The sequence below is a fragment of the Falco peregrinus genome, chromosome 9, assembly GCF_023634155.1.
Source record: "Falco peregrinus isolate bFalPer1 chromosome 9, bFalPer1.pri, whole genome shotgun sequence".
NCBI classification, from domain to species: Eukaryota; Metazoa; Chordata; class Aves; order Falconiformes; family Falconidae; genus Falco; species Falco peregrinus.
This window is the reverse complement of record NC_073729.1, coordinates 4,647,006-4,660,151: the sequence shown is the minus strand read 5'-3', so window position 1 is coordinate 4,660,151 and position 13,146 is coordinate 4,647,006. Positions and strand designations below refer to the sequence as shown.

The following is a 13,146-nucleotide window of genomic DNA, read 5'->3' as shown; positions in this document are numbered from 1 at the left end:
CTTAATCCATTTCGATCTGAAAATTCACTTCTCTACACAATAAATATTGCATGTAGGGGGTGGTATTCAAGTGTCTTTACTAAATCAAAAACCTTTTTGGCATTGGTGGATGAAGCCTTTTTCTTTTCAACATGTACCACTAAATACACAGGGTGTGCAGTATGGTTGAATTAGCATTACTATGGGAACAGTAACTTTTTGTATTTCCTGACCTTTATCCATGTAATGCTAAGGATTCATTAATGTGGCTCCAAAATGCTATTTATTTTTTGGTGTTTGATAAGCTTTTTTGTTCTGGTCAGTACCAAGAGAAGCTTTATAAAGGACCCCGGGAGGAGGTTAGAGACAGAACAGGCTGTGAGGTGGAGAAGAGCGGTTTGCTCCCTTTTTTTGTGCTGTTCTAGCAACATCCCAGCTGAGACCATGGTTCAACGTTAAGCATCTCTGCAGCAACAGTAGACAAAATGGTGAGTAAAGACAGGTACCTCATTTGACGGAGATTTGTTGGGGTTTTTTTTGTCTCAGCTACACTGCTAGAGCCTGCCACAAAGGATGTGTGGTCCTGGGGCTGAGGCAAGGCAGAGCTCTTCTCAGACCAGGACGATCAGCTCTACGCTCCTCACGGGCAGCGCTGAGCCTTCCCAGCTGGTTAGGGGGGAGCTCGCTGGCCCTCTTAAACCTGTATTAAAGACAAATGTGATGATTTGTAGTTGTATTTCCATGCATTTTTTTAGTCGGGGTTTTTGAAATAACAGTCTTATAAGTGGGAGGAACCCACCTTTCCCTTTGCTTTCTGCTGGTCCCACTGTCCCTTGCTACTGGGAGGATGGAGCTATACGGAGCTCCTCTGTTTGCAGGGTGATGAGATACCAGCTGGAGCGTTCTCAACGGGAATTGGTAGATGAGCGGGTTTTGCTCTCTATGGAGGCTGGGCTTGCCCCGCTCATGACTTGGATGACAAAGCTTGTTTGCTGGGCAAATATTATCCTTGAGGGCTGACACAAAGAGGCATTTGGGGCAGGGTGAGCAAAGGGGAGAAAAACCATACCAGGTGATGCAGAACCAGCCTGCCAGGGGCTCAACATGCTCTTTTTTCCTTTTCTTTGTCACCTTCCAAGAAATCCTCCAGCTTAACTAGTGGGAGCTAACACAGCTGAGGGCAACTTCATGCTGCCTGGAGGCTCTGGAGCTGCGAGTGACAAATCCCCATCAGCATGTCCAGCTGTCAGTGGGTTGGGGGAGCTTTGCTTCCTTTTGGCGATGCTGTGGGATAAAGGGGTGCTTTGGTCAGCGGCAGGATAGAGGGTGGCATCCCAGGCTGCTTTAGGGAGAACATGCTGGGGTGCACACCCCACCCCTGGGGTGTGTTTTATGGTGCTTTGGAAAAACGTTCCTTGCGCTATCATCTTGTGCTTTGCTTTCTTTATTCCTAAGATCTCTGTGCTTCTTTTTGTGAAACAGGTTGCCAGCTATATAAAAGTGGAATTAAACTTGAGGCAGGATTCATAGGGATAGTGTCCAGCCCTGCTTATGTTGAAATGGTATGGGAGGTCAGCAGCGAGCTACCTACAGGCACAGGTAGTGTTTCTCAGGGAAGCTAAGGTCGACGTGAGACGAGGGATCATCTGCTCGCTTACCTCTTCTTCCTTTCTTGCCTAAGGCAGCTCAGAGACAAGCCCTTCTCCTTCACAGCTGTGCGTGGGGCAGGATTACAAGGAATTTACCTTGGGAGCAGGTTTTCTTCTGCTGCTTTCTGAACTGATGGCTGCTAGCCTGTGTTGGAAAGGGGATGAGATGCGTAGGGAGCGTTGCAAACCACACCTCCTGGCTTGGACCGGCTCTGATACTCTATTTACAGTGGTGGTGTTCGTTCTCCGCTAGCTTTCTGCTGTGGGATACGCTGCTGGCTGCAGGGAAGGGGAGCATTACTGTCCTGCCTCTTGAGGTATTTGGGGATACCTGCAGAGAGAGAAAACGAGGTTGTGTGCTGGGGTGGAGGGGAAGGGAGAAAGTCTCTCTCATTTGGGCAAGGAATTATTTGAGAAGGAAGTCTGAACGAGTTTGCAAGTTGCCGTGTCTCCGCAGAGTTTCTTCCTAGGAACTTTCTGTTCTGACTTCCTGCTTTTGCTTTAAAGCAGCAGAGTAGAACTCGCTGAGTGCCGTGGCGTTGTATATCGCTGCGGAAAATGGTCGTTACTCCCCTGCTGGAGCAAGGCAAATTTATTGATTGGTTTTCAAGAGCTGGAGGTGCTTAATTAACACATGGTTAATGCTTCAGTCTGGATCACCCAAGGTCTTTGCAAATGTTGAGCTGAAGAAGCTTGCTCTCGGTTCTGATGTGGTTCTGCAGGTTGCCTAACTAATGCTAGTGACTCATTGATTTGGGAAACTGCTGATTTGGGAAGCGGTTACATTTTTAAAAGTAAAGGGGGAAAAGTACATGCTTAGAATATGTGGGATTGTGATGTTTTCTGATGAAGTGGATATCTTGAGCTGGTTAGATTAAAACCTAAGGATCTTCTGCTGCATACTTTGAGAAAACTTAGAAATTTTTATTTAAAATTATTTGTCAGGAAATTTTCCACTGAGCATACCTACACCCCCCTCCCCCCCCCCCCCTCCCCTTTTCTATAATCCTACCTCAGTGTTGCTGCTGTGGGCTTGTTTCTCAGTGACAGCTTTTGCCAGAGGGGAGTATTTCCCCTCCCTCCCCAGTCATTTCACCTTAGAATAACTTTGTACAAGTTGAACAAAACCGCCTCTGAGATATCATCTGCTTATGAGTTTGCTTCAAATGCTGTTCCTTGCTGGCACACAGGGGACACGTGCCCTTCCGTTGCATGTTTTATCCCACTATGCAGAGGGGCAGTTCAGGGCTTGTGGGCTTTAGTTTTCTGCCTGTAGAAATCTGAAGCTTTTAGTGTTTTGCTGTGATTGTCCCCCCCCCCAATGAGAAAGGGAGGGGATATTTCTGATATCTTGTATAAGGTCCTGGAGTTATTGGATATTCAGAGTGTTCCTCTCTTCTTTTGGGAGGTGTGGGGGTGTCAACTCCCTGGATCCAAGACTTCACCTGTGCCCCCCTCAATGGTCTGACAGCCAAGAGGTGTCTCTACTCGGGGCATGGATCGCATCCCTCTGCAGTGCACAGGTTGCACTGGCATTTCAGGAAAGGTGTTTTGCATAGCACAGCCAACACCTCCTCAGCTCGCAGGAAGGGGTGAACCTTTACCTTTATACCCACTGTTATCGGGGTAAATCCTTAGCTGATAGGTAACCAAGTGTCATGCACCTGTGCATATGGCCATTTTCATCTCTGCGAAGCTATGAATGGGTTAACTGTCATCTTGGAAATTGGCTTCACCCAGCTGCCTCTGCTCTGTTTGTTGTTTTAATAGCATCTGCAGAAAGGTCAAACTGTCCATGAGTCCCATACATCGCTCCTGGGCAAAACCAATACAGCACCAGCCACAGAGAGGCTTCTCCAGCAGGGAGTTGTGGTGCCTGGAAATCCTCTCTATACTCATTCCTGCTCGTTAATCTTTGCAAACCACGTTTGTCCTCTAAGTGCATCTTGCAGATTCAGAGTAGTGAGGTGAAGCTTCTCCCCCTGGTCCCATTGCTAACATGCAGCCCAGCAAAGATCATGGGAGTGAGATCACTGTGTCCGCTTCTCAAGATATGGGAGATGAATTTCTTGGGATGAGGAAAAGATGCTTGAACTTCATGCATCCCCCCTGCAGTTGCAGCCCTCTGGATAAGGAGCTTTCAAGTGCTGTGGAGAACTTGCCGGCACAGCCGCAGAAGGAGTCACTGTCTGCCACATGTATTCAGTAAGCAGCGTGGGTGGATGCTTTACCGAACAGAAGTTTCTTCTTCGAAAGGGGATTGGGTGGTCTGCTGTTCTGGTTTGATGTTTTATGTGTGTGTGGTGGGGGAACTATTTGAGGACAACATAAGGCTACGTATTTTTGTTTGTATAAGGCTGATTTCAAGCTTAAGGATCTTGATCGACAAAGGTAAGGCTCATGGTCTCTTCTTTATATGAGTTTACACCCGTGGTACTCCAGGTGAGATTGGATTGTCCCAGGATTTTTAGCCTTTATGTGAAGAAGGCACTGAAACAGCTGAGGGGAAACTTGCAGCTGGCCAGGAGGGCTTGAGCTCAGGACAGCGGGTGGCTGTTGGGAAATTTAATGAAGAAATGACAGAATAAGATTGGAAGCCAGAGAGATTCAGCTTCTTGTTGGAAAGGAAAATCTTTGTTTTGCTATTACACAGACAGCTAGAATCTGAGGACTCACAGGGAGGTCTGGGGTGAGCTCAGCAGCCAGGTGATGGGTCTGATGGCAGTGATGGTTACGGGGAGAAGCCTGACTTTTGGCTATTGGAGTACCAAGCCCAGTTTATAGGACTGCCCTTGGTGAAAATGAAGCAAATGCTGTCGGCCTTTTGGTAGAAGACTCCATGTGCTTCGAGGGTTGTTCCTGCTGATGGGAAAGCAGCCTCTGTTCATGCTGAGGAGCAGCCAGGCTGAGTCTCCAACAGCGGCTAACGGTAGATACCCTTGTCTTCCCAGCATAAATGTGTAACAGTACTTTCCTAGTACACTCTTCTGTTGTTTGTGGCTCAGAAAGTTTTCATCAGAAACAGAATTTTTGTGTAATAGTCCTTTATGGACAAACTCAGGCAAGAAAAAAACAGCCACTTCTGCAGCCCGTGATTGCCTGTGATATCCTCAGCATCCCATGTCAGCAAGTCCCACACTTTAATGATTTGCAGAGAAGTTCTTCCTCCTGTTTGATGTGCAGCTGCCACCACCCAGTTTTATCTGAGGCTCATGGATTCTTTTTTTAAAGACGACGGTGACTGGGGACAATTCTTCACCATCTCTGCCATTCGGGAATTGGTTACACAGGCAGCTGCACAAACCCCAAAATTTTGCGTTTGAAGCTTTGTTCCATTAGAACCTTTTATCCAGTTATTCAACAAAAGGCTGTTTCTGCATAATAGAATTTTGCCCCTGAGGTACTTCAGGGACACTGAAGGAGTGTGTGTAGCTCTCCACCAGCAACCAGCATAGGACTGCATGTGCCTCCTTTCAGCCTGAATTTTCTCTGCAAGACACCAAGTGTGGGTGCATTCCTGAGGGCTGGGGAAAAACCTCGTTTAGCGGTGCCTCTGCTGCTCGCAGGGTGTGAGAGAAATCTCCCCAGCAGCATTTCTGCTGATGTGTCCTTGCTGAGCTGCGGCAGCCAAGGTGGTGCTCATCATGTGTCGAGTTTTCCTGGATAACATCTTAGCTGTTCCGTAACCAGTGGCACGAGCCCAGCAGAAGTGCACTGCCTTCTGGTTGTCGTCTCTGGTACAACCTGCTCTGCATGCAAGTCCTCCCTTTGCTAAAGGGGCAGGTAAGGCAGGAAGAAATTGCCAGTGATGTTCAATTAAACAAGCTGAGGAGTTGCCCTGCATTTATGCAATTTCCTGTAAAGGCTCTTTGTAGAGCTTTAAATACCAGCTTAGATCTGGAGCTTGTCTGCCGTATGGGGTGTCCTTGCATGCCACACCAACCCTTGGAAAAAAGTAGAAGACAGCAGGGATCTCCTTTGCCTGGGCTCCCAGTGCTCATTTTTTACTTGGAATCAAAACCGATCCAGCGTGTCTGATATCAAGCGCCAAGTCCTCTTTCTTCTCTCCTCTTTTTCCACATCCGGGCCGGCAAAGAAGGTTTGTTTGCCTCCTGCCTACCTACCTGGCCCATAGGTATCACCAGCAGAGCAGAACGCTTACTCTGTGGTCAACATGCTTGGTGTTAAGCAGGTGTAATCTCCCTACCGGTTGCTGAACTCAAAGCAGCATCTAGCTCCGACTCCACAACATTGTTAGCAGTGTTCAGCTAACACAAATAAGGGCTGTAGGATCTCTTCACAGCTAAAATACCCTGTCTCTCTCAATTATGTTCTTGAGTTGATTGTCTCTGTCCTCTCACAACCACATATCTGTGGTAGAACATTAACAGCAGTGGCATCAGGGGGAAGCTTAATGTTGCTTTTCTACTTGACTAAGTGAACAATGTTTACTTACTGCTGGCTAACGATGTCCTTTGTGGATGTGCAGCATGATCTCCAGCCTATGAAAGTACAGTGAATTCTTCTTCGTGAAGCCAAAAGGTACAATACTGCTGGGTTTTGCATTCCTCTGCCAGTGTGGTATATAAGATGAATCTTTATGTTGCGTTGTATGAGATGTTGCAGTGTTCTGTTCTGTCTCTTTTAAGGAAAAAAGAAAAAAAGGTTTCAGGAAAGCTGTAAACCTTTACAAAGAGAAGGAATTTGTAAAAATTAGTTGTTTTGAAACTAGCTGTTGCTATTTATCATATCTTATGGCAGGCATGTTCTTTGTTTTCTGAAAAATCAGCTGTGTGCTAGTTATATTGACAGATCCAAGGCCATTAGCTGTTTATGGAAAAAATGTGGATTGGATTTTGGTTTTAATTGCTGAGAATTAACTCTTGGCCCAAATATTATTAGAGGAAAAACTGATGCTTTCTCTCCTCGCTCCCCAAGCAAAACAACCCATCAAAGCCAAAACCCCAATTAGTAGGAGTGGTTCCAGTGCAAACACACACACTCGGTGTTTGCCGTGCCAATGCTGTGACACTGTGCCAGTGTCCGAGAGCTGCGGAGTGTCACTGCCTTGCGATGGGCACAGCTGGGGAGCGGTGTGGGGCTGTGCCAGAGGATTTGTGGCAATTTCTGGGGGAAAGAATATCAGTGTGGTATGTTGCGGATACCCATCTGTGTTGAAGTTATTGTATTGATGGTTCTTGGCACACGTTGGTGCTTTCTGTTGTGCTGTTGAATTGGGAAGTATCGGTGAGTGCCGTTGTTCACCTCTTGAAATAAAAAAAAAGAGAACTGTTACCAGTCTCCGATTGCTTGCAGATAAGAGCGTAGTAGAGTCTGCATCGAACAAGTTTCTGGGTGGCAAGTTTTTTTAACAAAGATCAAGAAGCTGGTGTGATAAGTCATAAAGAAGCATTCCCCTTTGATGAACTCGGGCGAGGGAAACGGTGAATTGTTTTTAAAGATGCTCTTCAGAATGATGGAGCCTTGAAGCTGTCTGTGGCTCAGGGCTATACCTCCGTGTTGTCCTGGCATATCCCAGGATGAAGTCATCCATCCATAGTGCAGCAGGGGTTAGCTCAGGGCTATCAAGCCGGGCTAATCTCCTGCTGAGTAAACACCACAAAAGTTCCTGGATTCGTTCCTGTTTCCTTAAAGGGATACAATCAAGTGCAAGCAATTAAAAGAGAGAGAGAGAGTGAATGAAGTGTAGCTCTAAATATTACACCTGATTTCAGGCTTTCTGCCCAGGGTGTGTATGGGTTTCTTTGGGTTTTTTAAAGAACCCCCCCTTACAAAACAATTGATGTTTTCCTAATTTTTCAGTGTATTTCTTTTCCTGCTGTTCCCTTTGGGAAGGGAGAACCCAACAACCACCCAAACAAATTCCAAACAATGGAACCATTTCCTTGAGAAGGGAAAGAGCAAAATTAATTTTGCACAAAGTATATCAAGAAATAATTCTTTTCTTTCTGCTCTTCTCCCAGCCTTTTCAGGCACCATGGCAGAGCCTTTTAAAACCATTTCTACCAAATGGGTGCCCAGGTCCTTTGAGCAGCTTTTGGAAATTCAGCCTGTGTGGAAGCCAGTTTGACACGGGGGTCAGTGTCGTTCCTCTGCTCTACCTTCACCTGGTCAGATTTGTATGGCTATAATTTTGTCCTTGCATTTAGAGTATATGCTTTTTGCATGCAACTAGGATAATAATTGTAAATGTGTATTTGATCACTGAATCTCACAGTACTATAAAATCTGGGATGTGTAGATGTGACTGTGTCCTACAATGAACGCTTGTTATAGTCATTATTTGCTTTCAAAACATTGGGGAGGGAAAGGAAGGTAGAACAAACAGAGCAAGTGGCATATGTTTGATATAAAATGGTAGAAGGAGCTGTGAAGCTTTTATTGTCCTTTTTTTCTTAAGTGTACCAGTTCCTCAGCTGTTCCCATGTGACGCTCCCATTCCATGAGCAAGTAACAAATGCTTTGTACTACTGCGCCTTGGCGTGCTTTTGCTGTGCATTTGTAATTTGCTGAAGCGACAGGCTTCTGCTGCAGGACTCCCTTGCCCCTTCATCTCTTTGTGTAGTATCTTCTCACGCATGAGATCAAACCCATCTCATCCAACGTATGCACTGAGAATGTGGTCACTGCATACCTGAACGCCTTGTGAATTCCTTCATTTAAAGTTGTAGGACACTTTTTCTGCACTGGGACTAGAAAGGGTGGGTGTTTTTCTGATGTGTTTAAATAAACGGCTTAAATACTTAGTTTTAGTAGGAGGGTGGTTTTGTTGCTTCTTATAATATTGTCTTAGGCAGAGGTACAGGAGGATGTCTTTTGGGAAAATGCCCACAAGTATCTGTGCACCACAGTTTGTGGTACACCTTGGACACCCGCTATGTACCTATAACGATTCTTCTTTAATATTCCCTTCAACCACCACCTCACCAAGAATTCAGCAGTACAGGAAAGCAAAAACCTGCTTTCCCCTGTAGTTCCACAGGACCAAGCGCTGGACTTGCTTTGAGATCCTGGGTAAGCCACTTAGCCAGTTGTGCTTAGTTTTTTCCTTTTTCATTAACTGTTGATTCCTGTCTTGCACTGGGGCTGGACCCCTCGAATCCTGTGTTCAGTTTTGGGTCCCTCACTTCGATGTAGATGCAGAGGTGCTGGTGGGTGTCCAGATAAGGGCAGTGGAGCTGGGGAAGGGGCTGGAGCACAAGTCTTATGAGGAGCAGCTGAGGAAACCGGGCGTGTTTAGGAGGCTGAGGGGAGACATTCTCGCTCTCTGTAACTACCTGACAGGAGGTTGTAGGCAGGTGTGGGTTGGTCTCTTCTCCCATGTAACAAGCAACAGGACAAGAGGAAGCAGCAGCCTCTTGCACCAGGGCAGGTTTAGGTTGGATATTAGGAAAAATTTCGTCACTGAGAGGGTGGTCAAGCCCTGGAACAGGCTGCCCAGGGAGGTGGTAAAGTCACTGTCCCTGGAGGTATTTAACAACATGCAGACATAGCAGGTAGGGACATGGTTTAGTGGTGGGCTTGGTAGTGTTGGACTCTATGACCTTAAAGGTCGTTTCCAACCAAAACGGTTTTATGATTCTGTGACTGCTAGGCATGCTCTGTATTCAGTGCGTGTGCAATGCCCTGTGGTGACTGGGGTCATCTGAGGACCAGCTGTGGAAAATTTGGCTGCACTCCTCACTTTCCTCCATGTCATTGGGCTGTGGAAAAAGAAAAACAACCAAAGCTGTCATGTGCACATGCTGGTCACGGTCACATATAGATAAGGGCTTGGCTGTTGATAGCATTTTAGCCATGACTTTTCTTTACCTCTTTAATACTGCTTACTGCTACAACAAGAAGTTTCTGAGACAATAAATTGGAAATCATGACCTTGCGACGCTGCCTTGAAAGTGGTATCTCCCCTCTCCAGGGAAAGTGCGTCGGATCTGTTCTTTTGTTTGTTGAAACTTGCAGTTTCTTCAAGTTCTGTGTCCAACTTTTTCATTCTTCAGCTTCGAGGCTTTGTAACTGTTTTGATGCTTGAGTTTCACATGTAATTATCAGTCTCCAGGAACTGAGTCTTAAAATAAAATGCCAGCTGTCACAAACATCAGAACCAAATTGGAGGAGCTGACAATCTATAAGCATAGGCAGGTGACGTGACTTACCCAGGGCCATATGGCAAGCAGAGTCAGGATTAAAAATCAGGTCTTATGATTTCCCCAAAGAATGCCATGCCCATGGGATCCAGCTGACTTTCTGGCACAGCTTTGCACAGGACAAACGAGAGTTTATGCCTCAGGTGGATAAACTGCACTTGTAAGACTGGTCTGAGTTACCTCTGTGTAGAAACACAAGACCTGGTGTTAGCTGTCTTTACTGGCCGTTGAATTTCCCATTCTGTGCTGTGTCTGAGAAGATCTGTGTTTGCTTTCCAGGCTCGGGGAAAGTTGTCTTGCAGGAGCAGGTGAATTTTTGCTTGCTGGGCCCCAGCATGCTCTGTGACAGGAGATACCTGGTATAATCCGTGGGTCCTGAAGACTGGCTTTCTCTCAAGCTCTATATTGGGTTGTTCAGACGCTGGACACTGCCCAAATCTGGACTGTGTGATATCGGAGCTGACCTCGAGCACCGGCAGCCAAACCCCTGGGGCTGGGGAAGAGGGGGCTGCAGAAGAACATTACACACTGAAGCTGTCCAGGGCAATTGGAGCCCGTTGGTGCCTCCGTGTCCCTGGCACTTCCATCTTCCTTGTAGATCTCCTGGGCCCTGGGAGAAGAATTTTTGGTCTCTGCCATGGTTCTCAGATGTGAAGTTGGCAGGAAAAACTTGTTTGAACTGAAGCTGAGACTCCATGGAGCGGGTGCTGGTCAAACCATGTACCCAGAAAACTGGAATAGTGCTGTGAGGCTTTGTCAGCACCCAGTGATTGCAGCAGGCACCCCGTTTCTATCAACATGATCGTGTGAACAGTGAATGTTTTCATACGGATTCAAAGGGAGACTGGACGAGTGTCTTGGAAGACAAGGGAGGAATCAAGTGTCTCAGGAATTGCCCCAGGCTGACAGTGGCTAGAAGCTGGCAAACCTTTTCAGGGAAGCCTTGGCTGTGCTTGCCCTGCTGTTACTCTTCCCTCACCAGCCATTCATGGCCACTGTTGAGGGCAAGATGCTGGGCTAGATGAACCCTGCAGTGACCTGTTGCGGATGTTCTTATGATCATATGAAATCAGCAGCCCAAGATACAGAGATTGTCCTGACTCTAGGCTAGGTCTGGAAATTAATTCTTAATTGATACTGACTCAAATGACTACCTTGTCCTGCCAGAAGAGATCTGGAAAATTTAATCCTGTTAGGAAGTTTTGGTAGCAACCCCAGGCTTTGTCACTGGAGGTGGCCTGGCTGTGTCTCCTTGGGGGAGCCTGGCAGGTTTGCCTGACCAAAAGCATTAGCTGCTCTTACCTGTCTTCTCTGCCTTCTCCACTTGCATCAGGCAAGCATGGCTTTTCCCAGGCTGATCTTTCTGTCGCTGAGAGTGATCTGGCTCTGCCGGCCTCACTGTTGGGTACCAGTTGCAGTACTCTAGTGACCTCAGCCTCTTTCAAAGTTGTCCTTCAGTGATGTACCATGTCTTGCTGATAAAGCTGCTTCCCCAGAAGTTTGCAGTCATGATCTGTGAGCAGGGAAGGTATGACAGCACTTGTTAGACTGAGATCTATTTTGTGTTTCATCTGCGTTTATACTATGCAATGCCCTTACCAACAGGGATGGAGATGAAGAGCTTCTCAGTCAGAGAAGCTTCTAGGAGAGAAGTCCATCAGAGCTGCAGTGTATTTTGCTTTCTGGGGCTCTCTCTTATTTGCCACTCTGGTCCTCTACGAGTCTGCATTGCCACTGAAAGAGCCACACCTGGCTTGAAGCCACTTGAAGCAGCTCGAACAAGAGACTCTGCGCTCCAAGCATTGAATAAATGGGCTTGGTCTTTTACATGTGACTGAAATCCTTTCAGAATCTTGTCTGTGTCAGGCTCCCAGCTCTTCTAATTCAGAGACTTTTAGCTTAGCCAGTGTTTGGGAGCTACAGTACAGCTGGGCTTTTGGTAAAATGAGGAGATGCTAGAGGCAGGGATGTAATGGGTCTGACTTCAGCTTGCAAATATCTTGGAGAACAGAACATCCTCCTTGTACAACCTTGTTTGCTGCAGCAGAGCTGGGGAGACGGCGTCTGCGTGGATTGCTCTGGCTTTTGAAATAGAAATGATGAATCTGATAATAAGAAAGTAAGATCATCTTCTGGGGACCTCAGTGTCTCTTAGGCAGCTAGAGGGATGTTGCAGAGAACGTGTTTCTTATTTGTGCTTTTTCTCATTCTGGCTGTTCTCTGCAATCCTGTTGTGGCTCTTGCTTTGAACTCCCATTTCGTTTCCTCCCCTGCTGCCGCCTGCGCTCACCATCTGGTACAGGGTGCTGCTTGTGCTGGGGACTGTCTTTGCAGAAGGAATGGGTCTGGCAAAAAGCTTCAGCCAACAGCTATCATTCTTCAGTGTGGCTATGTGATTCCTTACCGTAATCACCTGTAAAATCTATGCAGCGTAAGATATTTGGGTAATTTTATTCTTTTTTTTTCTTTCAAGACCAGCTGTGCAACTTTTACTTGAATGTGAAAAGTAAGCTGGGGTCTTTCCAGCTTCTTTACTACTAATTCATACAGAGTTGCCATCAGAAGCAATCTGACTGTCCAGCTAATGGATAGAATCAATCTTCAGTATCCAAATTTTGCTGTGTTGGCTCCATAAGAAAAAAAAAAAAAAAGCTTGGTAGGAGAGTTTGTTTCAAAAAGAGAGAGAAAGACATTCCCTGCCTTCCTGCTTGTCATGCTTTCTTACCTTTTTTTCCTCTGCAATATTCCCCAAATCTTGGGTGCAGTTATGTGTCCATTGGTTGGCAGGGATGTCTATTTGATAAAAACATAGAATAGTACCCATTTATAGGTAGTTTTCTGCAGAGTTTCAAATAAGTATGTTCAAGTGACATGAAACAGAGGTGCCTTGAAAAAACATGGATTTGAAAGGGGGAGTGAGGCGTTCTGCTTGTTCTTTGAAGCAGAACCACCCTCTGGCTCACGAACCAGCAGTAATAAATGGAGTCAAATAGCGTGGTACACAATAGCCTTCTCCTTTTGTGTCAGCTTCATATAGTTCTCGCACGTGACATTCTTCCTGGCCATCATGCTCTTTATCCTCCCATTGTACTAAGAGTGCAAACAGAATTAACTTGTTTGTTATCACAGCATCTATACGTGGCTTTAATTTCTTGGAGATTAAAAAAAACCCCAGCAAACCAACCCTCAAGCCCTCTTTGTCTTAGCACTGTTTAAATCTGCTCTCAGCCTGCTTGCACAGCTCAGTTCTGCTTGGCAATGCAGAACACAGATCTGTAGAAGCGAGAGTCTAAAGCAATCAGTGCAACAAGGCTTAAAAAATGTGGTGGTGTTGCTGAAGAAAAAGCTCTCTG

At 46.2% G+C, this 13,146-nt stretch overlaps 1 protein-coding gene across 1 annotated transcript in view; it reads left to right on the top strand.

The window, feature by feature from the left end:
- The first annotated feature begins 3,394 nt into the window (after positions 1-3,394).
- Positions 3,395-13,146, top strand: part of CRACR2B (calcium release activated channel regulator 2B) — a 39,746-nt gene continuing 29,994 nt past the window's right edge. Inside the window, exon 1 of the mRNA XM_013298260.3 lies at positions 3,395-3,833. Coding sequence (XP_013153714.3) covers positions 3,628-3,833 — 206 coding nt within the window. The 5' untranslated portion in view covers positions 3,395-3,627. The remainder of the gene's footprint in view (positions 3,834-13,146) is intronic.